Source organism: Oryzias latipes, chromosome 14, assembly GCF_053564925.1.
Source record: "Oryzias latipes strain Hd-rR chromosome 14, Olatipes_Hd-rR_3.1".
Classification (NCBI taxonomy): domain Eukaryota; kingdom Metazoa; phylum Chordata; class Actinopteri; order Beloniformes; family Adrianichthyidae; genus Oryzias; species Oryzias latipes.
Window position 1 is genome coordinate 3,322,645 of NC_136250.1, and position 23,991 is coordinate 3,346,635.

The 23,991-nt window shown below is 42.2% G+C and overlaps 2 protein-coding genes across 8 annotated transcripts in view; both read right to left on the reverse strand.

The window, feature by feature from the left end:
• The window catches only part of gdpd5a (glycerophosphodiester phosphodiesterase domain containing 5a), a 31,771-nt gene extending 17,186 nt beyond the window's left edge, over positions 1–14,585 (reverse strand). For 2 of the 5 annotated variants that reach the window (XM_078931187.1, XM_020708628.3), the window contains exons 1-2: positions 11,743–11,821; positions 10,837–11,011 (exon numbers count right to left, since the gene is read on the reverse strand). In XM_078931187.1, the coding sequence (XP_078787313.1) occupies positions 10,837–10,953 (117 nt within the window). In that variant the 5' untranslated portion in view covers positions 10,954–11,011; positions 11,743–11,821. Of the gene's footprint in view, positions 1–10,836; positions 11,012–11,742; positions 11,822–13,056; positions 13,195–14,356 lie in introns of those variants that run through there. The other 3 variants (XM_004076082.5, XM_011483114.4, XM_023962213.2) reach the window with 3 other exon arrangements.
• A 1,912-nt stretch (positions 14,586–16,497) lies between these two features.
• LOC101158128 (cell adhesion molecule DSCAM) overlaps positions 16,498–23,991 on the reverse strand; it is an 87,295-nt gene continuing 79,801 nt past the window's right edge. The window contains exons 23-33 of one of the 3 annotated variants that reach the window (XM_023962194.2): positions 23,826–23,989; positions 23,637–23,735; positions 23,141–23,329; positions 21,740–22,030; positions 21,176–21,352; positions 21,068–21,098; positions 20,859–20,974; positions 20,631–20,780; positions 20,153–20,350; positions 19,755–20,057; positions 16,498–18,262 (exon numbers count right to left, since the gene is read on the reverse strand). In XM_023962194.2, coding sequence (XP_023817962.1) covers positions 17,883–18,262; positions 19,755–20,057; positions 20,153–20,350; positions 20,631–20,780; positions 20,859–20,974; positions 21,068–21,098; positions 21,176–21,352; positions 21,740–22,030; positions 23,141–23,329; positions 23,637–23,735; positions 23,826–23,989 — 2,098 coding nt within the window. In that variant the 3' untranslated portion in view covers positions 16,498–17,882. Of the gene's footprint in view, positions 18,263–19,754; positions 20,058–20,152; positions 20,351–20,621; positions 20,781–20,858; positions 20,975–21,067; positions 21,099–21,175; positions 21,353–21,739; positions 22,031–23,140; positions 23,330–23,636; positions 23,736–23,825; positions 23,990–23,991 lie in introns of all 3 variants that reach the window. The other 2 variants (XM_023962193.2, XM_023962195.2) reach the window with 2 other exon arrangements.

A 23,991-nucleotide genomic window follows, 5' to 3' on the forward strand; every position in this document is an offset into this window, starting at 1 on the left:
TACATTTTCCACAATTGGAAAGCATCATTATTTATTATTTTCACCCCCCTTAAATTTAATTCAATTCAATTCAGTTTTATTAATATAGCCCAATATTAAAACAACAGTCGTCTCAATGAGCTTCATCCCAGTAATTGCTTAGTGAACATAAAATCATAAGGATCATGAAGTCAAAGATTCAATAGTAAATTCTGAAATGAACAAACTAAACAGACTAGACTAAACTGGGCAACGTTCAGGAAAACCTCCTAAAAAAATGCATTCCGGAAAAAAAAGAAGAAAGCTCAGGGGTGCCCACATGATGGAGGGATCCTCCCCCAGGAAGGACGACAGGCGATGTACCAGAACTCCTTGAGAAGAATTAGGTTATCTAACTCTACAACCACATATTTAAATAGTCCAGCAGATGTGCTTCATCCAGATGGAGTTGGGGGACGGCTGGGGGCGCCAGACGAGCCAGAGGCGAGGTACGCGGTCAGTAGGTCAGCGGTGGGAGCACAGACTCTTCCTGGAAGGGGCTGTTGTCACTGATCTATGTCACAATGTGAGAACCCACATGCTTTTGTGGATTCCTCTGAGAAGGACGGTTTAAGGGCAGGGATGCCCAGATTAGCTTAGTCTGTTTAGTTTAGTTTAACTTTTACCTATTGTATTTAGGGTTTTTTTTAGGAACAAACATTGCAATACAATTAAAAGCTCAAACAGTTCTTTTGCAGGGTAAAACCCTTCAATTAATTTTTGAAGTGAAAATGGGAATGTTTAAATTATAAGAACTATTGAACTTGTGGTCGACCAAAACAGTGCAGCAGGACACAGCAGGAACTAGAATAATTCTTTTTTTTTTAAGAAAAAAACTCTGCCTAAATCTCAATACGTAGCTTCTACCCAAGCAAATTCATAGTGCTTTTATTAACTTTTTTTTATTAACTTTCTATTAACTTAAAATATAGAAAGGGAACAGTCAACATTGTCTGATTTCTATAACAAAATATTTTTTAGTATAAGAAAAAAAAAGGAAATGAATGTTCCTTAACCAACAAGGTTCTAAAAGTATGATTAAGGACATAAAGTGCTGTTTATATTCAATATTGCTAAATGTAGCTTCTCCAGTACTTTTAAACAGTTCAGTAGTCTGAATAATGTTTCAAAATAAAGGAAAAAAATACTAATTCTTTCCAGAAACAATAAAGTGATGATGATGAGGCAGCATGACAGGATGAAGGAGACGCTTTAATGTGGCTAAGAGGCTTTATTTACATGACAGTCTACTCTGCAGATGCAGTTTCTCACACGTGGAAGTAAACACGGATTTCACCGTTCATCGATATGACGTTGGCCTTTTTTCAGAGCGTTGTCCACATCACTCTGATCCATTCAGTCGCTTAACTAGAATCTATTGCTGTGAGGTTCTGCAGAACTTTGACCCGCTTTGCTGACAGCATTTTAGCTGATGCTCCGTGCATTAGCCGCTGCTTCACTATCTGAGCCGCTACAAAGCACTGCCATCTGGGTTTTTATGTGATACTGGCAGCAACATGGAAGAGAGTTTTGGTTCTGTATCCATCCCAAGTAAAACCTAGGTAGTTCATGTCTCATAACAACGTAACAAGCTGCCTGTAGCTGAGGTCTTCCTGATGTTTTGTGTGGTGTAGAGTTGCTCAAAAAGGCTCAGTGTGCTCCGCTGCCAACTGGTGGTTGGAGGTTTAAGTGGAAAACAAGAGTCAGACGCTGAAGGACGCTCAGAAATAATTAGATAAACATCGTTCTCACAGCATTATGTTCTGGTGATATATCACAGAAACAATTTTTTCCAGCACCCCAAATTATTAGGTCTCCACAGCCTCTACATTCATCTGAAATACAAATCCCAGAGTTTTTTTTGGTGGCATCCAGTTTAGCTTTCCAACGTGCTTCATTCTTGGAGTCAAAGGGAAGGGATCGGCCCCCATTCTGACAAAAACTTTAATCTGTAAAATTCTTCAGGTTTCTTTATGCAGTTCTACTTCTTGTGTCTGATGCAAATTTTTTCATTCTTTAACACACCATCTCTTCTTAACCGTTTGGTTTAGCTGCTTACTTTATTCTCAGAACTCTTTGAACTTTTGCTGTATTATCATCTGTGCCATTTGCTTTGACCATCTCCTCTGCGTTTTTTTGTTTTCTTGCACTTCCTTGTTGGACACATGCTGGCAGGTTTGTAAAAGCCTCCCTGGTGAATCCCTAGCTGATGCTTCTACTTAAAGGAGATTTTTACGATTTACTTCTTCTGTCCTAAGATGTGCGAGCTGAAGCAAAGTCTATCCAATGGTCAAGGGCACTTCTCTTCAGTATTTAACAGGATTAAGAGCTAATCTCAAGTGAGGGGGAGGTGCAGACAATGATAGTTAAACCAACAGATCTGCAGACCAGTGATCAGCTTTACACAACACTCTGCCTGCACAAACCCACAGTTTATATAAGGGGACAGTTAACTGTTAAATGATGGCACAAAGCCAGAAATTACCCTGCACAAAGATATTGAGGCTGCTGCTGCTAGCTTATGTATGCTCATTCTGCCATATGCATGCATTCATACATCCTGTTGTGTTTAAAGAAGCCATTTTTCTCAGAAAAACAGACTGGATGGAGGACATCCACCTTAAACCAGTGGAACCATGAAAAAGCCATCTTCTGTTTTTATGTAGTGCTGCAGCTACTTAGCACAGCAGCAGATGACCTTAAACAAGCATGAGGCTCAGGCCCAAGGTGGACCATCAGAACCAGAAGAAACATCAAGAAACTCCACAGTTGCTCCCACAGCGGGGGGTTTGGATAAGCAAACCACACCTTCTTTGAGAGTACAAGCTCTTCAAATGTCCTGCTCCTGGTTTTCAAAGTTAAAGTCACTGGCCCACATCAAGTGAATGTTTGGCACATTGTTCGTGTTGTACAAAAATCAAAACTGTAAATAACTGCCTTGCTTTAGGTCACCACAATGAGCAGACAGAGAAAAGTGCCTTCACATTATCACTAAAACACATTGAGCAAACAAAGACATGACAAAGGTAGAAGACACTAAACCAGGAAGTAGGATCAAAGACTGAATAATATCTAGATCTGACCATCTCACTCAGTTTATTTCTTAACTGCAAAGCAAAATGAATGACTGTTAGGCCTATGATGCTGCATGTATTCATGAAAGAGAAGCAGAATATTTCCACAAAAAGTTAAAAACCTACTTCTGATAAGAATGACTTTACAGCAGTGACCTTGAAATGAAAACCGTCTAATCACAGATAAGTTTTCTCTGGTTTTTGTGTGTAAAGTTAAATGCTTGCCTTGATATTTTAATATAGAACAGGAAAGGTAGACATGGAAGGTTTTCTCATGATTGTTGATTAGCTTGCAGATGCTGCAGTGTAACCGCCTTCAGCAAATCACACATGGGGGTTGGACTGAAATTAGTTATTTAATATGGTGCAGAATAAATGCTATCAATATTGTTAAAACAACTCAGCCGTGACAATGCTAACATACCATGCTTAACAACAAGGTAGGCTAGCTAGCATAAGCCATGTGGTTCTCCTCCAGCTAATCCCAGTTTGGTCAATTCAGGATGAACTTCTTTACCTTCAGTGGTACTTTGTAAAGATGAGTGTTGTTTGTCACTGATGTTTGGGTGTTTTCAAAGATCCATCAGAAAAGCAACAAAATAAAAACAGTCCTGATTTTAATAGGCTAGAATAGCCAGTAATTTAGATAAGCATCGAAAGTCAGGACATTGAATACAGCCCCCCCCATTTAACTGTGCCTTCTCCTAGTCAGTCTGCTGATTCGTGACTGAGCTTCATCGCTCAGCTTCAACATCCATCAAAATGAGATGACTGTGGGTCTCTTTAGCAAAATGAGTCAAAATGGTAGAAGGATGCTCCTCCTACCATTACAAGTTCTGCTTGGAGGGAGTGAGCAGCTCCAAACTCTTACTGGTGACCCTCTCTTGGTTCCCCAACACAGCATTACTGCGGGGAACAGTTGGAAACATCCAGTCCGTGGTGCATGACCATGTGGTACAGCTCCTGCACACCAGAAACCTCCAGTCCAATGTTGGAACTGCTTAGAAGATCATCCACCTCCCCACCCCTACCTTCAGAACATTTACTCCACTCATTTCCACTGCAGAGCCCTCATCGTCATGGGTGGTCCCATACCCTCCCTCTGCCACCTGACCTACCAGCCTCTGCACATCTATTCATTTTGTACATGTTTTGCTCTCTTTGTCCACTATAGTGTATAGTGACAATAAAGGCATTCTATTCTATTTATTAGTCAATACTTCGCTGGTTTGGGTGGCAGTGGTGCAGCGTTAGGGCGGTCCACCTCAGAATGGAATTTCGCAGGTTCGATCCCAGCCTTGCCCGCCTATGTGTTGAAGTGTCCTTGGGCAAGACACTGAACCTCACCTTGCCTCTGGTGGAAGGTTGGCAGCAGTGTGTGAATGTGTGTCTGATTGTGTGAATGGGACTGTGACTGTAAAGCGCTTTGGGCCTTTGAGGAAGGTAGAAGAGCGCTATACAAGTATACACCGTTTACCATTTAGTTTGTTTCTATGTCCTTTATTTGTACAAGCTTCATGTTTCTGAAATCCTCATCTACAGCTTAACTCTTTTTGATCTCTATGTGTAATGTACCATGTACTTTTATTTCTTTCAATACCAAGTCCCTCTCAAGAGTTTGAGAGAGATGGAGTTTTATTATGGCCCACAGCAGCAGTCACTGACTGCAAGGACCATATTGTTTTTGCAGTTAGAAAGATTTCGGCGCATTTCAGCAAATATTTGAACCCCGCTGCATACTTGAAAAGTCACCAAAATGTGCACACAGCTACGATAAACTGAAAATAAATTTTCAATAAAGTTAAAGTCACCCCCCAGAAGACGATGACATCACGGCGAGCGAACTCGTAAAAAAATGAATGGGCCAATGAACTTCTTTTCTAGCGATTTTCACGAAATTTGATGCACTTGTCGCTAGTATAAGTCTACAATCACCTATGCAGTTTCGTTGACCTACGTAAACTTGTCGTTTGGATTTTTATCAATCGTCTCAAAACTTCTCGGGCATCAATGGCAAGCTTTGGACAAAATATTGGAATTAGAAGTTGTAGATTGTCAAAAGTGTGCACGTGGCGAGCTAGCAAATGTGGCGCACTGATATAACTCTTATGTTTTTCAATGGAATACTGTGAAATTTGAATGCATGCATCCATGGCTGGAACTGAACATATTGAAAAACACTGGATATGGACATATAAGGAATGTGGGCGTGGTTAGCAAAAAAACCTCTGTTGCTAAGGACATCAAAAAGTTTACTTTCCGATTCGTCTGAAACTAACGACGATCTGTTCATCATCCCCAGGCGACCAAAACATTAAATGGTTGCCATGGAGATAAAAATCAACAGAAAAGCTGCCATTTGGAAAAAAGTGGATTTTCTATCAACTTATCTAATGCAGCTCTTACCAATGGAGCAATGTGTTTTTCTGAGTGAGTTGATGATGCTCAACGCTAAGCTAGCACTTTTAGCCACATTAGCATAACTAGCATAGTTAGCATAATTATCATCATCAGCAATGTTTTTTTCTGAGTAAGTTGATGATGCTGATCGCAATGCTAGCAATTTTTGCCACATTAGCTTAACTAGCATTGTTAACATAATTAGCATATGCAGCTTGACAAGCCTTGATAAAAGGTGGGCAGTGAGGGCGGGGTGCTGCGTAGATGTGGGCAGCGATGGCGCGGCTGTTTTGCGTAGAGGTGAGCGTGGAAGGGGTTGTGCCTGTGGGCCATACAACACAGCTGGGGGCTTTAATTTTCTTTATGTCTGACCCCCCAGGACTTTGAGATATTGCAATCGCACCAGTTTCTGCAAATTTTACCAAAACCCGTATGGAGTGATATGTCTGCCACCACGTTGCACACAAAACTTTCTAAGTCGCAAATGTAAATATTAAACATTTGCTTTTAAATTATTTTTTATTTTGCTTTCATTTTTTTTTTTTGCTTTCAAAAAACGTTTTCGCATGTGTTGTTTCAAATCTTGTTTTTTTCCTATCTTTTATTTTGCTAACTACTCTTAGCGCGACTTAGCGTGATAAAACTGCCACTATTGCCACCGCCAAAAAGGTTTTTGCATGCATTGTGTGTCATCTCACTTTCAAAGATAGGAAAAAAGTGAGATTTGACACAACGCATGTGAAAACACGTGTTTTGCAAACGCAAAAAAATGTTGAAAAAAAAAAAATTAAAAGCAAAATAAAAAATAATTGAAAAGAAAATATTTAATATTTTCATTTGCAACTTAGATAGTTTTGTGTGCAACGTGGTGGCAGAAATATAACTCCAAAAAACCCTCCATAAACTTCAAATGGTTCAGAATTCAGCAGCTCGTATCATCACACGCACTCCCTCCATCAACCATATCACACCTATTCTTCAACAGCTTCACTGGCTACCCATCCCATTCCGCATTCAATACAAAATCTTGCTCTACACATTCAAAGCCTTTCACAACCTTGCACCTCCATATCTCTCTGACCTCCTTCATGTCTCCATACCTGCTCGCTCCCTCCGCTCCTCTTCTTCTATCCAGTTTTCTGTCCCTTCTGCCCGTCTTGTCACCATGGGGAGCCGGGCATTCAGTTGCTCTGCTCCCCAGCTTTGGAACTCACTCCCCCCTGACCTCCGCAACACTGACACACTCCCACATTTCAAATCAAAGCTAAAAACTCATCTTTTCCAAATGGCCTATTCACTTTAACATTAACCTTTTCACGTTTTTATATTTTTTATTTAATTTTGTATTTATTTAAATTGTTGTTGTTGTTTTAAGTGTTTATTGTATTTTATACTGTATACATGCTGTGCGGCGACCTTGAGTGCCCAGAAAGGCGCCTTAGAAATAAAATGTATTATTATTTATTATTATTATTATTATAGAGCCGCACATTTTTCTTGACACTGCAAATTTCTAGAATCTCCACAACTTTGCTACAACTTTGGACAAAAGCACTCATTTTAAAAAGTTCCACAGGTCAATCAGTCTCCAATTACCAACTTTTGAAACATATACGTCATCAGTCTAAAAAAAATCAAGTGTGTGGCCCTTTATCTGTCTGCGTGTTCTTAAGTCCCCCCTTCCTCATAATGGTGATAACAGTGTTATTCTCATTGTAACAGAAACAAAAGCTGACAATTGACAAACACTTTTCAGGCACACTAACAAAGGTGTGGGCAAAGCAACCATGTGTGGCTTTAAAGAAATGTTTAAAGGTTTAAATTTGAAAGGTGAAAAGGTGCTAATGCCAACAGATATAAAGGAACTTAATTTTAAAGCCACACTAAGTCAACTTGACAGAAGGCATAGTGACCTGTTGATAAAGGTATGTTAATAAAAACATAAAATCTACAATTCCACATCCATCCGTCATAAATATCCACTTAATCCCTTGTGGGATGTTGCTGGAGACTTTACAGCTATTACTAAGCAAAGGCGAAGTACATCCCAGTCAGTTCTCCAGTCCATCACAGGGTCACACAAAGTGAACCCTAAAACCCATCCTGTCTATATTTTCCATACTGCCTTTAGGAAACATGATCAGGAAAAACAGAATTAATTTTCACGGTTATGCGGATGATATGCATTTGTATTTATCTAGTAAACCTGACCAGACTGACAATATAGAGAAACTGAACGCCTGCATCAGTGACATCAAGACCTAGATGACAATTAATTACCTCCTATTGAACCCAGAAAAAACTGAGGTCATTATACTTGGTCCTAAAAACCTCAGAGATGCTCTGTCTGCTCAGATAGTCTCCCTGGATGGCATAAGTATAGCCCCCAATTCCACAGTTAGAAACCTTGGGGTTTTATTTAATCAGGATTTATCATTTAAGGCTCACATATCTCACAGGAGTGTAAAACTGTATTTTGTCACCTGCGTAATATTGCTAAGTTTGGAAATATATTATCTTTAAGTGATGCTGAAAAACTCATCCATGCGTTTGTTACGTCGAGGCTGGATTACTGTAACTCCTTGTTAGCAGCGTGTCCTAAGAGTTCCTTAAGAAGTCTCCAGCTTGTTCAGAACGCAGCAGCTAGATTGTTAGCTGGAACTAGCAGAAGAGATCACATCACTCCTGTGTTGGTTTCACTCCATTGGCTCCCTGTTGATTCTAGAATCAAGTTCAAGATCCTCCTACTAACCTATAAGGCCTTACATGGTATGACCCCATCCTATATCAAAGACGTCACAGTGCCTTACCACCAAAACAGAAGACTTTGCTTCCAAAATGCAGGACTGCTTGTGGTTCCTAGAATTAGTAAAAGTACAGTTGGAGGTAGAGTGTTTAGTCATCAAGCTCCTGTTTTATGGAATAAACTCCCAGCTCATGTAAGAGAGGCCGACACAGTTTCTACATTCAAAGTTAGACTGAAAACATTCCTCTTTGGACAGGCTTATTATCAGACTAGTTAATATTCAGAAAGTATTTAACTTATTGCCCCCCTACCTAACCTACTGTAATGAAGTTTGGGGGAATAATTGCTATTTTCATTACATCCATTATACATGTTTCTCTACGGATCTAAGCAGAAGGAAGATGGTTTCATAAACTGGATCTGGACGGCCCATTCCTTCTGCTTAGATTAATGCTATATTGTATTAATATTTATATGATAAAAATATTGATTTTCTATTATTTATATTATTATTACCATCTGCTTTATGTGCCAATGTGCATGCAACTAACCATTAACGTGTTTGAATTACATTTCAATAACATTATTTGTTAGTTGGCTGTTAGAAGTTAGGATCTGGGGAAAGTATGGTGCACTGCAGTTCTGTCTTCTATTGTCATTTACTTCTCCTCTAAACTTTTCTTGAACATTAATTTATCATTTAGTTCTCCATGCCTCTGTTTGGTGCAGTTCACTTCATGTGTTGTCTCTTTTTGTGAGGGGCTTGCAGTGTCACCCAATCTGCTGGACTATTCAAACATGTAGTTGTAGAGTTAGATAAGCTAATTCTTCTCTAGGAGTTCTGGTACATCAACTGTCCATCCTGGAAGAAGGTCCCTCCTTCATGTAGACACCCCTGAGGTCAATTTTAATTTCAAAGTTATATTTTTTAGCCAGCTAGGGTGTGGCCCTCAGATAATCCGATCTGATTTTGCTCTCCAAACTCCATTAGGTAAGTTTAAAGTTATAAAAAAATAAAGATTTTTTATTCTAGTTCTGAAGATTTAAATCGTAGGAGGACATTTGATTTTAGGTACCCAGCTGCTCGCACCACTTGAAAACAATTGTATTTTTCTTTTATCAGAGGTTAACTCTGATAAAAGTTGTACTTTATTGTACTTTATATACAATAAAATAATTTGAAATGTTGTACAAATATTTTCAAGTTTAAAAATATGTATAATAGAATCAAATTGGAGAGTTATGTTAAAGTTAATAACTTTTACGTTGCTTCTTTTTTGTTTGTATCATTGTATTGATTGTGAATGGCCAACAGCAGGGCCATCTAAACTATGTACATTTATACATATACAAGTTTTTTGATTTAGCAGGGGCGGCCATAAAATAAGAACTTTGTTGTTCTGACTGCTCACTTTCATTCATGAAGGAGGATGGTGATATGATCGGTACATGATTTTGTTTCAGATGTTTCTGATGCTTCATGAAAGGTAAAAAAGAAAGAAACATGAAAGATACCAATGATCAACAATAACGTTTGTCAAACAGAAATGGATGCCGTATTCTAAGGCAGTACAAGTCGCCAAAGGAACTTTATAGCTTACATATGATGGAAGTCTGCCTAAATTCTGTTTTCCTTGAAATCAGTTTGAGATGGTGTAGTTTTTGAGGTTGTGGTTTTCCCAAGCGTTTTCCATCTTGTGTTCGGTTAAATCCTGGATCATGGGACATTGTAGCATTGGGATTTAGTCTTTGTCCAGATTTGCTGCTGGCAGTTAGTCACACTCCGATCATCTTTTGATCGATGGTAAAATTGTTCACAGTGGTCTTTTAACTATGATAAATACCGTTTTTTAGCCAAAGTCAAAAACATACTTTTCGTTTCTGCAGAGAAGCAGGAGTTTTTTAAAAATTCACCTATGAGTTGTTGGCAGGAATGTTGGTGCATAGAAAGCCTGGGCTGATTTCCCATTATCCCTTTGTTTACACTCTTTCCCGCTAGCATACAGCCCCACACGACCACAAGCTAACAGTAGCAGTGCAACAAAAATATCCTGAGCTAGATTCCAGCTCAGATGAGGAAAACAAAGACGTTCATGGATCTATTTGTCTGGAGGTGGATGAATCAGAATGGAGCAGAGCAGGGCGCCTGGGCCTGCTGATTGTAGTTTGTACGTAACATCTATAAGCTTTTTCAAGCTGCATTATTGTCTGCTCCTAATTCACAACAATTTGAATAAAGAAATAATCAGAAATGCAAATTTGATCTTAATTTTCTTTATATATATCCTCCATCAAGAGAAAATGCTACAAGAACGTGTTAACACCAAAAACACAATTTTTCTGTGACTGGGTCAAATGATACAAATCCACACAGATATTTGATAGTAAAATGCAAAGCTGAGTTTCAGTGTAACAGCTTAGAAATGAATTCTACAGTCATTATAATTATGCATGTTTGTCTCTTCTTGCTAAAAGATGAACATGGATCATTTTTAAGCATGTTCGTCTTGTAGCAGCAACATGGCTATTCTAAATGTATGATCTGAAAGAAGCCATAGGGGCATAATTGGGTCAACATTTGAGATTTTACCATCTTACCTGGGAGCTGTCGTCTTGGGAACGCTGATAGCGTTTCCAGCGGCAACCATAGATCCCAGTGACAAAGGACAGAAAGACCTGCTTCTCGTAGACCTGTAAGGGTTGGTGTTTCACCATGCTCCCTCAGCCTCAAAGCACCACCAGTCCATCAACGTCCCACACTGGGCTGGAAACCCTGAAAACAAGAAAGATTCCCCCCAAACATTTGTCCCAACATTTTTTGGGACACATACAGTAATGAGGATGAATCAACACCTAAATAAATAAGAATCCAAGTCTTCATGTAGGCATAACATTATTTTAAACAATTACTGTTTAAACTTCCACAAAATGGGAAAGACACAAGAAGAAATCAGGGGAAAAGCTGCACCCACATATGGGTACATCCTAGGGTTGGGCGACATGGCCTAAAAATAAAATCTCAGATTTTTGTCACACTGAAAATCACATTTTCCTTTATATTTCCCCCTCCCTTATCTATCTTTAACAAAAATCTACAAATGACGGAATGCATTGAAAAACAAACTCTTATTTTAACATTTTAATATCTCCTTAGGGAGTTAACCTGAACACAAAGTCAAACTAAACACAAGTTGTAAAAATGCATGTAAAATAATGCAGCAGGTTTTTTGAGAGCTAACTTCAGCATGTCACTGGATAAAGTACCACCACCGTTTCAGGTGTTGAAACATATATGTCGTACTCCCACTTTTGGTAGCAACAGCCTTCAAACAGATTTCGCAACATGCTGTTTGTTGCTCAAAGTCTTATTCTGCTTCTTTTCCTTTGGACTTTTCCCTTCAGGGGTCGCCACAGCGAATCCGCTTCCTCCATCCAACCCTGTCTTCTGCATCCTCTCCTCTAACATTAGCTACCTTCATGTCTTCAATCACTGCATCCACAAACCTCTTTGGTCTTCCTCTAGACCAGTGTTTTCCAACCCTGGTACTCAGGAAACACTGTCCAGAAGGTTTTCCATGTTGTCCTGCTTATGCACACCTGAATTAGCTCATCATCAGGCTCTGCAGAAGCCAGACAATGACAGTAATCAAGGGCAGGTGTGTTTGAGCAGGGTTGGATTGAAAAATGGAGGACAGTGTAGAGGACCAGGGTTGCGAGACACTGCTCTGGACCTCTTCAATGGCAGCTCTAGACTCAGCATCTTTCTACCAATAGATTCACGTCTCTCCTCTGACATGTCTAAACCGTCTTAGTCTGGCCTCTCTGACTTTAGCTCCAAAACCTCTAACATTTGCTCTCCCTTCCATGTACTCATTCCTGATCCGATACGTCATTCCTCTTCCACTTGGGCTCCTCTCATTCACACACATGTCCTCTGTCTTACTGTAGTTAACCTACATTCCTCTCTTTTCCAGGGCAAACCTCCACCTCTCTAGCTTCTCCTGCACCTGTTCCCTGCTCTTGCTACAAATCACAATATCATCTGCAAACATCATAGTCCATAATTATTCCTGTCTAACCTCATCTGTCAGTCTGTCCATCACCATTGCAAACAGGAAAGGGCTTAGAGCTGATCCCTGATGTAATCCCACCTCCACCTTGAACTCCTCTGTCACCCCTACAGCACACCTCTCCCCTGTCTTACAGCCCGCATACATGTCCTGCACTGCTCTGACATACTTCTTGGTCACTCCAGACCTCCTGTAGCAACTGTAGTGCTCCTTGGCATGAAACCATACTACTGCTCACCAATATTCACTTCTGCACTTAGTCTAGCTTAAACAACTCATTCCCATAATTTAATTGTTTGGCTCATCAGCTTTTTTCTGTAGTTGCCACAATTCTGCACATCTCCCTTATTCTTAAAGATGGTCACCATCACACTTCTCCTCCATTCCTCAGGAATTTTCTCATCACTGTTGAATGACCCAGTCAAAAACTCCACTGTCATCTCTTCCATACCTCCACAGGTATATCATCAGGACCAAGTGCCTTTCTGCCTTCACCCTCTTCAGTGCCCCTCTCACTTTAACCTTACTAAGCTTTGTCACTTCCTGCTCCACAACAGTCACCCCTTCTATTTGTTGTTCTCAGTCATTTTCTTCATCCATCAACTCTTCTTCCCTTATCCTTAATCCCCTAACATGCTGCATGTCCTTTCCATCTCAGTCCCTCTGTCTTACTAATAAGTATAGGTCAGTCTCTGCCTCTTTACTACCCAACCTTAATTTGTTTTGTTATTAGTTGAACTAATGTCACCTGTTTTGAGTGGCCAGTGTTGGGGATGATGCTGGTCACTGTGGGTGTAGCTGAGGTACAGCTCCTGGAGCTATGCTGTGAGGCTTAAAGAGGCGATCCAGGAAGCACAGCCTTTAAGTACACCAGGGCAGGTGTCGCCTACTCAAGTGTTTGAGGGGAGAAACAACAGACTTATAGTGTTTGTTTGCTTTGGTTCTGTTGGGCTGTCATGCATTTATGTTTATAGTATTTCTGTAAATCTCCAGTAACAACTGCCTTGGTTCAGATCCTTTTGGGTTTCTAGTCAGTACCTCACAAAAGCTCACATGGATCTAAAAGTCCAGTCTGAAACAAAGCTGTCTCCCTTTCTGATGTTTAACTGACTTCTTATTGCATCCAGAAGCTGCAGTTCACCTGAGAGGATTTAGTTCTCCCTGAGAACTTATGTGCCAGAACCTGAAGGAACCCGGGCCCACATTGCTGTGGTAGAACTGTACTTGGGAGTTGGAGTGCTGCTTAGATGACAGTTCAATAATCCACGAAATCTCAGCAACCCAGTTCTACATAGCCTTAACCTAAACGGTTCCTGGTCCTAATGTCAGAAGCTGTCTCCTCTTTTCACTCCTCCGTCTAACTTGAACAGACAGACCTTATTTATGTGTCAAATCCATCGTTTCTGTAAGAGAACCTGCTGTTCACTCGTGCACTCATAGAAAGTAGCAGAAACAAAGCTGAAAAGATTAGCAGGTGTCCAGCTTTTGTCATCAGCATGCAGTGAACAGGTGGTCAGCCAGATAGCCTCTGAATTACAGCCACCCGGTCCTGCAGGCCGGTCAGCAAAGTAAAGCAAGCATTCATCCCAGGCCACTGAGGTGCAGCATAAATGCAGCCAAGCAGCATGGAGGTCTGCCTGATGACGGACACACACAGTGATGCTTCAACGATATAAGGCGGATTTCCTGCTGTGTGTGAGTGTGTGTGTGTGTGTGGTGGTGGGGGGGGGGGGGGTCCTTCCATCTTCTGAAAAATGTTTGGTCAGTTTAGCTTTGATTTCTTTTGTTACTAAGATAAACAGATCACTTCAATGATGTTATCATTCATGTTAAAGCAACATGCCTACAGACAGGATGAGTGTGATCTGAGAAAGATCAGAGCTGCTCTCTGTTACCTTCACAGACTGACTCTACTCTCTTGAACAACATCCTAATAGGATTTTGGTAAAATGAGGAGAAAAAAATCCTCCTTCCTCTTCCTCAGAGACAGTGAAAAAACAAGAGACTGATGGTTCTGGATGACCCAAAGAAGAAGAGCAAACACTCACCGCGCCTCCTCCTCCTCTTCAGGTCGGAAACGGAAAGAAGGTCCAAAACATCTAGATAATCTCTGAACGCTCGTGCCACAGGTCGCTCGCGGATCCAAAGCCTCTAAGCGGGTACGCGCGCTAAGACCTGTTGAGTGCGCGCGCGCCTAACCTGCAGGAGTCCAAAGACTCACCCGCTCACACACGCATGACTAACTGTGGGCGGAGCTAAAGGAAGATCGTGTGAGCTGAACATGCGCAGTTTGACCGCGTTTTTAGGAATGAGTTGAGACCTCAGGTTGAGGCTTCAGGTGGGAATGTTTTTTTTTTTTTAATTAGCACCACTCGAAGTTTTACTTTAGACAAAAGTTTGCTAAGGAGAATTCAGCAACACACAATAGCTGAGCCTCCAAGTCTTTGGAATAAAACAACTATATTCAGCCATTGTTTTAGAATTTTCAGTTAACAGAACAAAATTCCAGGAGTCATCCTGATAAGAAGCTAAAGGGAAAGAATGCTGACTGAAAAGCTTGATTTCTCCATAAGAGTCTTTTAATGGTTTATAAATGTTTTAATGGTCTTGGGCCTTCTTCTCTCAGTGATCTACTTTTTAAAGTATGAGCCCTTGTGGACCCTGAAGTCCTCCGGTGTTGTTCTTAAGGTGAGGACCAAAACTTATGGTGAGGCTTCGTTCTGCCATTACGGTCCTCGCCTCTGGAACAGCTTGCTGGAGAACCTCAGGACTTAGAGATTTTTAAGAAAAGACCAGACCATCTTTTTAATTTCGCTTTGGATAATCTTAAATGCTTTTAAGATTTTATAGGTTTTATAGTTGCCCTTGTTGGGGCGGCTGGAGTCCAACACTGCAGCATCACGGCTCTAAAGTGGACCCCGTTGTTGTCCTGGTCTGGGTGGTCACTTGTGGCAGAGCTGGCTCACGGTGTGACGATAACAGCAAAGCCAAGCCTTAAGTTTATTTTAGAATTGACTTTCTTAAGTATTCATTATGTGTGGGGTCATGGGGATGTGTGTGTTAATGGGGAGGGGGGGTTGTAAAGGGTGGGCTGGGTTTTTCTCTTTTTATTGGAGCAGCAAACAGATGAGAGCTCTTCCTAAATTTGACACAGAAAGTTGTAGTTCCTACAAAAACCACTGGAGGGACGTTTCAAAAGGGAGAAAGTTCTGATTTTCTGTTCAAATGTATTTTAATAAATACATTCATTTACAGTCTGGTTATTAAAACCTTTGTTGATGTTCACTGGTTTGTTTTTTATCTTTTATCAGTTTTAATATTTTTTCAATAACTTTATATTAAAGCTTTGTAGTTCGTTGTCAGTGGCGATTGTCGCTTCTGTTGAGCCCCACCCTGGGGCAGAGATGGGGCCCCAGGTTGCTCAGGGTCCAGTCCACCACAGCCCCAGATAAAAAACACACCACCAAAGTCCTGAGCCCCCCCACCTCTGCTCCGAGAGGCAAGAGCCACACAGCCAGGCAGTCCATTAGTTTAACAAGAGTTCCAGCATAGGAGAACTTGAATAAATCTTCATCAAGTCACACAGAGCTCTCATTTCTCAATGAAAACAGAGTTGGTTGTGACTTTGGACTGATTAAATGAAGTCTTTAGTTTTTTCTCTTGGTGTCTGTTGTTCTTGCAGCTTCAGTCCTGATGTTCCAATATTTCCACCATTAGTACTTGCAAAAGCTAACTATTGTAACCGTTATCTGCAAACAATGAAGCATTTGGATTCAGGATCTAAGCACCCTCATTCTGTTTAGTTATACGGATGTTCAATACTAAGAATCAATCAGTCTGATATTTGATTATTTATCTTTTTTTTTTAAAGAATCGATTTTTTCTGCTTTGCTTTGACTCAGACAATCTGAGCACGAAGACTTGCAGAGAAGGAAGAGACTTGAGATCAGCCTAGAGCAGCCAGCAGATCACATGACTCCATCCCAGCGTGTCCTTCATTACATAAGGAGTGCATGTGCAGATGAGGTGAGTTGTCATCCAAACGTAGTAAACTCTCACTGAACTTTAGGAGAAAACCGTTTCTAACCAGATTTTCTCTGGGTGACTTGAACTTTACCAAAAAGTGCAGACAGAAACCGAACTGCTCCAACAGCTCCACCCCCACCCCCCATCAAAGCTGCAGGGGACATTTTGGGGAACATCCATTTTATTACTCACTTCTGGACCTTTGTGTTAGTTCATCTTTATTCCAGCGCCATCATGGTGAACACTCGTGAAAATAAAACGTGACGTTGTTGTCGTTAAAATGCAGAATCAGAAAGATGACAGTCAATCATAACCAACAGAACCAGGCCAGGGCAGACCAAAACAAACAAATCAACAAACAGAAAACACCTTCTGACACACTTCTCTGATATTTCCCACAGACATTATAGTTTGGTTTCAGGGGGTTCTGCTGGATTGTCTCACGTTTTTTTTTCCCTGTGGAGGAGCATCACTGCCACGCAGCGACATCAGACCTACTGAAGAGGCTGAGAGCCCGGAGACTCGTCCTAGTGCACTGAGAGTGTGTGTGGGGGGGAGGTCTGGCACACTAGGGCCAGGCAGGCATGGTGTGCAACCCCCCCCTTCTTCTAGCTATTGAGATTTACCACCTGAATACAGCAGCAGGAGCGTGCCCTCCCTGTAAGCATACTCACAAACATAGAATTCTTCATGGTTACAGTATAGTCTTCATAAACGTTTCATAGCTTTTTTCATATTGCACCATCAAGAATGGGACACAAAGATCAACAGAGACTCTTTTTCCTAATTAAAATCAGATATGTGCAAACATGACTAAGACTTTATTAACCAAACCAATTTTTCCCTGTAATACCCACAAATAAAAGTGATTTCTCTCTCATATATATATTTATCGTAGTAAGAATAATAAATCTTCACATTGGATCATTTCAGAGACAGAATGCTGGACCGGGCCATCCAGCCGCCTTCAGAACCACTGTTGTCTTTCCTTGGTCAGTCCCCATGCATCCATAGGAAATAGATTTTTGTATTTTTCAAAAAAAAGGTAACAATTTAGGAGCAGCTGGAAAGTTTTGGACCGGAGTCGATCTGCTGAGCTGTCCTTCCAAGCTTCAGAAGAATATTCCCAAGGAGAAATGACTCCAAAGCGTCATTGTCCTCTGCAGGAACCACAAATAAAAAACATGTCCGGCTTCTTATGAAAATATTGTCGTAACAGTAGATCATTCGGTGCTCAATAATGAATTATTAATTGCTGACTGCTAACAATTATTAACGGCTGATTATCTAGAAAGAATGAGGAATAAATAACGCTCCCTTGTTAGTTTGGCAAAGCTCCGATGAGGAAGTTTTTTCTGAGGAGAACAAAGAAGCAAAATAGACAAAAAACTGTCAAAAGAATCTAAAATAAATAAAAGCAGATTAGTAAAAGGAGCCCGCCCCTGCAGGGGGGCACATATGTACACAACTGCGTGGTGAAAGTCAGTTTACTGCACTTGAGTGTTAAGTCCAGTGTCAGGGTGAGCGCGCCCCCCCATGCCCCTGCTGTTATACCAGCGTGTAGGACTTGGCGTAGGGGTTGCTGCTCTGCTTTAGGTGTCCTCTGGAGTCCAGCAGGGACTCCTGGGAGGTGCTGAGCTTGGCAGCCTGGGCCAGCTCTGAGCCCTCCCTGTGGGGGAGCGTTGCTGCTGAGCCCGGCTGCCACTGGGCCGCTGAGTCCCTGCTGGCCTGGGGGGCCTCTGTAGGCGTTGGAGGGGCCATGCGAGAGGGCCGCTTCAGGGAGCGGCTTTTCTGGGGTTCCAGACAGGTCTGACCCATGGCTGCCCTCTCCCCTCCCGCTGCCCCCCTGGATGACCCAGAGCAGGACATGCCTCTGTTCAACAGGAAGTCCATGCGTAGGTATGGAGGAAGGTGGACGAGCTCGCCCCCTGCAGGATGATAAACACACAGCACTGTCATTGAAACAGAAAAGGTGACGACTTCCTGAAAAATGGAGAAAGCAGTGGAGCCCAGCAGGGCATAAAACCCGTTTGGATATAGGATTGCATAACTACCAACACTAAACTGTGAACCATACCCATCACCAACTTTTTCTGACAAAATTCTAACCAGTTCATTTACAATTCTAGGTTGCTCTGGTTCATGCAGACTTTTCCATCTGATCCCCTCCACAAGCGGCCTGAGTGATTACAAATGTGAAGCTTCAAAACTCTGCAGTTCTGGGGGTGACAGTCTGCAGTTTCTAAAACAAAAAGATCTTTTTTAACATTACTGAATTCATTCCTTGGTTTTTAAAATTGTCTGTAAAATTAGAAATAGACTGAGTGACCCCTCCCTCCTGGCGGTCCAAACAGGAAGTACCTGCTTGGACCGCTTTTCTCTAGACTTCTCTAGAAAAATAAACAACTGTTACTCAGTCATTCTATTGGTCAGAATAAACATTCTTGCTCTGATACCTTTTAACACGTTATTCATAATCCTAATTTTTTCATGATGGGTTTTATTTATTGCATGTTATTCTAGTTATAAACTATAAGTGGTAGGAATGTGTTCTCCTAACAAGCTCACTCCTGAATTAATTAAATAGAAGTAATTAAAGGATGAATTAATACATGAATAAAGTATAATTGAACTGAATTGATTGGTCCTACACAGCTAACTGATGTCGTCTGGTTCCTTCATGGAACCGTGAACAAATTCAGACTAAATCAACTTCATTTAGTTGGAGCTGGAAGCAAAGCATTCCTATGGGTGAGTTCACTCTCACTCAGTCCAGTTCTCATGTACAGTCAATGTGTGGCACAGTGCTTAGCGGTCTTGCCTCACAGCAAGAAGGCCCCGGTTCAACTCCCGAGTGACCCTTCTGTGTAGACTTTGCATGATCTTTGTGGATTTTCTCTGCTGACTTTGTCTTTCTCCCACCGTCCGATGAGGTCAAGGCGACTCTAAATTGTGTAAATTGTGTGTGATTGTGGCCATGTATCAGAATGGTATGGTTTCTTTGAGTAACTCTGTCTTCATGCAGAAACAGTTGAGGATGATTAGGCATTTAAAATAAAATCTGAATTTCCAGACTGTTGAAATGCTTTTGAGTCCTGAAGATGTGGACAATCGTCATCACAACTGCATGTCTGATGGTCAGGGTTTTTGTTTCTGTCCAAATCAAAATGTTATTAATATTTCATGTGTTATTAATATTACACTGAAAGCCTAAAGGCTGCAGCAGAATGAAGGGAAACAGGCAGAATGGAAAAGAAATAGAGATGTTTGAGTCAGGGTTTCACCAGGATGGCTCATTTGAAAGCTCTTTGGAACGTTTAGTGGGTATTTTAGAACCACAGTGACTGTTAAGACGGCGATATGAGTTTTCATGAGCAGCTGAAGTGAAGCTCAGTGGGCTGCGGGACAGCCTGGCCTCACCCGGTCTGTGGGCCTTGGGCACAGCCATGTTCATGACCCGGCTGACGTCCTGAGGCTTGGGCGGAGAGGCCGTGAAGCGGCAGATGCCGGACTCGGACGGAGTGCTGGAGGTCAGGCTGTCGGTGTAGTCGTTGGTGCCGGCCGTCATCTGCTCTGAGGATGTGTCAGAGATGAAGCACTCTGTGATGGTGAACTTGGCGTGGCGGAGCTGTTCCTCCATCTTGGCGTGCTCGTAGGCTCTGGCCAGCTCCTCGTAGGTGGAGGAGGCGCTCTCTGTTGACACCATGCTGCTGCGTGCTCGGTCTGGACAGGCGTTAGTGAAGGGTTAGTGACAGGAGTTAGTCAGAGTTATGAGAGATGAGTGTTTGTGCGGGACGTTTGTGTGGGACGAGCCCCACCTGTGTCCTGAGATGGGCTCACGCTGTAGCTGTCGCTCTCCTTGTCCACTGACCCTGCCACTCTAGGGGTGGGCAGCCTCCAGTCAGTGCTGAGGGTGTGGGAGGAGACGGGGGGATGGGGGCGGTTCAGGGTCCACTGGCTAGCATAGCGGTTGCGGGCTGCAGGGCCAGCCTTCGCCGTGCGACGGGCAGTGGGGTCTAAAAATACAAAGATGTTATACAAGCTGGAGGGTTCATCCTAAACTACAAAGAATGACTTTTCAGGTTTTCCAGTGGGAGGGTCATCATTCCCAAAAGACACAACCAATGTACTATTATCTAAACATCATTTTGATTGCGAAAAATAATTTTTACATATCTATTAGTCTGTGCATGCAAATGGGGTCAAAGGTGACGGCATGGTAAATGAGGACAAACCTGCTGGCACATGAACTATAAAAGTTATTTGAAATAAAAAAAAGGTCCGTACTGGACTTACTGGTTCCTGGTCTGGCGTCAGACACATCAACCAGTGGACCGGTGGCCTGGGACAGCGACTGGTAGTGAACAGTGTGGGTGACTGTGGATGACTTCTGCTTCTGCGTCTCCCCAAAGTCGTTGTCCGTCAGTAACACTGTGGAGCGGTCATCTGTGGGACACAATCCGCAGCTCAGCTCTGCATCAGCTTCAGTTTTCACAGACACGCTCAGATGGTCTTTTAGCTCACCAACAGTCTCCATGGTGTCCCGCTCCTCGATGAGGAGCTGTGCCCTTGGAATGTCGATGTGCATGCGTAGCGTCTGCTGCTGCTTGTTGATTGGCTCTGCTGGACGTGTGTTTTTACTGGGGGGAGGCGAAACCAAAACATTTTTGATAGGATTTTTGTAAACTCCGCCCACTCTAAACCAGTAGAACTGCGTACAGAGACACACTTACCTCATGAGCATCTCAGCCAAGCTTTTAGCATCTGAACAAAGACAGACGTGTGTTTATCAGCAAATGCAAACAAGAACCCAGTGAGGAACCTGAGCCCCCCCATCTCACCGCGCAGCCTCTTCAGCCTCTGCTCCCTCCTCCTTCGCCTCAGCATCAGCAGCCCGATGAAGACTACGACCATGCCCACCAGCACACAGGAGATGGTCACCATCATTTTCAAACCCTCCCCTCCACTGGAGTTTTCCTCACTGACATTTGGCGCCTTCACCAAGGGAGCGATGGTGCCTGCAGGGGGGTGTCATGTGACAGTTACCACAGAGCTGGTGTGAAGCTTTGTGTCTGGAATGTTGTAGACCAACAGACCTTTCTGGGATGCAGAAACCGTCACAGCAGTTTAAATTCTTATTGAACAGCAGTTTTGAACTTTAAAACTATATAAAACGTATTTTGTAGAGATATTTTCCTCAGCTTGAGTGTGCCTGCACTTCCTGTTTCAATTTAAAAGATTTTTTGGGTAAAACACTTGAGCATTTCATATCTGCCCTTGTCCCAGTCTTCCTCACCCTGAACAAAAGTCACTTCCTGCTTCCTGATTGTCGTCATTCTTGTGATTTTGTGTATTCAAAGGCTTCAGACAGCTTGTGCAACTCAAATGAAGGCGCGTGAACTTACTGCCATCGTAGCTGAGCGTGGCAAACTTGACTCTCTTCTCAGCATAGCCAGCGCTGTTGTAGACTTTCATCTGTAGCTCATACCACGTGGCCTCTTGGAGGTCATACAGGATGTAACTCTTGGTGAGGGAGGTGCGCTGTGCCGTTGTCCAGGTGGGTGAGTCGGCGGCTCGGTACTCCAGTGTAAAGGAAGTTATTGGACATCCGCCATTGTTCCATCCACTCAGGTTGAGCTTGACTCTGGTGGCGTTGATGCTGGTGAAGAGCTCCTGCTCTTTTGAGTACTGGGGTTCTGTGTGGGAGGAGACACAATCTGAGCATTTGTTGGTCTAACGTGGAAAAAATTTGACACAAACAAACTAAATCTTTCAGTCACAGAACATTTAACACCACAGAAACACAAGAGCTGATAAAACGAGCACGACAGGTAAATGTGTGCACATTAGTGATCACAACTGGTCTCTGCTGTATCACCCAGTGTGTCAATCAGACCTGGAAGAGTCGTCAGGACTAAACTTCAAAAGGGTCACTTCTGTTAACAGCCAGGGCGCAAACACTGCCTACACACACACATACATACAACTTTCTGTCATGAACTGGAAAAGAGAAAAGATGATTGGAGTTCCAAAAGATGTCATGGGAAACAACAAAATACTTAAATGGATATGCAGAAAACCCCCCCACAAACAAACCTGCAAAAAACACAACACTGCAGTCTGCACCAATGATTTTACACCATCCCTCCTTTATCAAGCAAGAACATGCATCCATCCCTCCATCCATCCCTCCATCCATCCATCCATCCATCCATCCATCCATCCATCCATCCATCCATCCATCCATCCATCCATCCATCCATCCATCCGTCCATCCATCCATCCGTCCATCCATCCAGGAATACTAACTCAACTCGGCTTTCTCCGGATGGATGAGCTTCATAGTTTTTCTGAGGGAGACGGCCGACCTACACATAGCTCCTCTCCACCGCATATATTTGTTTTCTTTACTATTCATTAGCTAACCTGATGGCTCTCTTCTTCTACTTAACTTTTGCTTCATTACAGTGGAATCATATCTGCATTACTGAAGATGCTGTGGTGATCTGTGGATCAATCTTGAGCTCCTTCCTCTTAAATAAACTTAACCTGGAGGAGGTATTCCATATTTTCCCAGAGGAAAACTGTGGCTTTTGGCTTAGAAGAGATGATTTTTATCTGGTTCATGTTTTGCTTAGTTTCTAACAATGGAGTTGATCTGCAACCCAGATCTGATTATTACAGCAAAAAGGGCAGCTAAACAAAAAAATATTTAGAAACCTTCATGGTCAGTCTCGAGAGATAGCATGAAGAGAATGTTGATTGTATTTTATAAAAACAAATCAAACAAACAAACGTGCTCCTACCTTTCCCATGAGTCTTTGCTTCAATGATCTCACTGATGCGGCCTGGGCCAACTGCATTCTGTGCGGTGAGGGTAAATTTGTACCACGTGCCACACTTGAGGTTTTCCAGCCGATAGGAGCGCTCACTGGGGCTGATGGCGAAATTCCCCCACTGCTCACTGTTGTCCTCAGAGTACTGCAGGATGTAGCCTGATAGATAGATAGATAGATAGATAGATAGATAGATAGATAGATAGATAGATAGATAGATAGATAGATAGATAGATAGATAGATAGATAGATAGATAGATAGATAGATAGATAGATAGATAGATAGATAGATAGATAGATAGATAGATAGATAGATAGATAGATAGATAGATAGATAGATAGATAGATAGATAGATAACTTTATTAATCCCAAGGGAACCTGCTGCAGAACATCAGTCTCCAACTATAGCACTAACCTCTGGTTAGCCTTCTAACCAGAACATTAAGGAGCTGAACTCTGACTGACCTCTGATGGAGCTGCCACCGTTGTCTCCGGGTATCCAGGACAGGGTGATAGATGTGGTGGTGGTCTTGGTCACAGTGAGGCGAGGTTGGTCAGGAGGAACTAGTTGATAAGAAATGATTTAGGTTATGATGGATGATTAGCTGCTGTAAAAGTGTGGGAGCTGATTTGGTACAGTTCCTTTAATTCTACCTTGAACCTGCAGATTAAGGACAATTTTGTCCAAGCCAAAGCTGTTACTGGCGCCACAAGTATAGTTTCCAGAATCCTCTGCTTTGACTGTGCGTATAACAAGGCTACCGTTTCCGTGGACGCTGCGTCGGCTGTCAATCACAACAGGTGCAGGGCTTTCATTGCT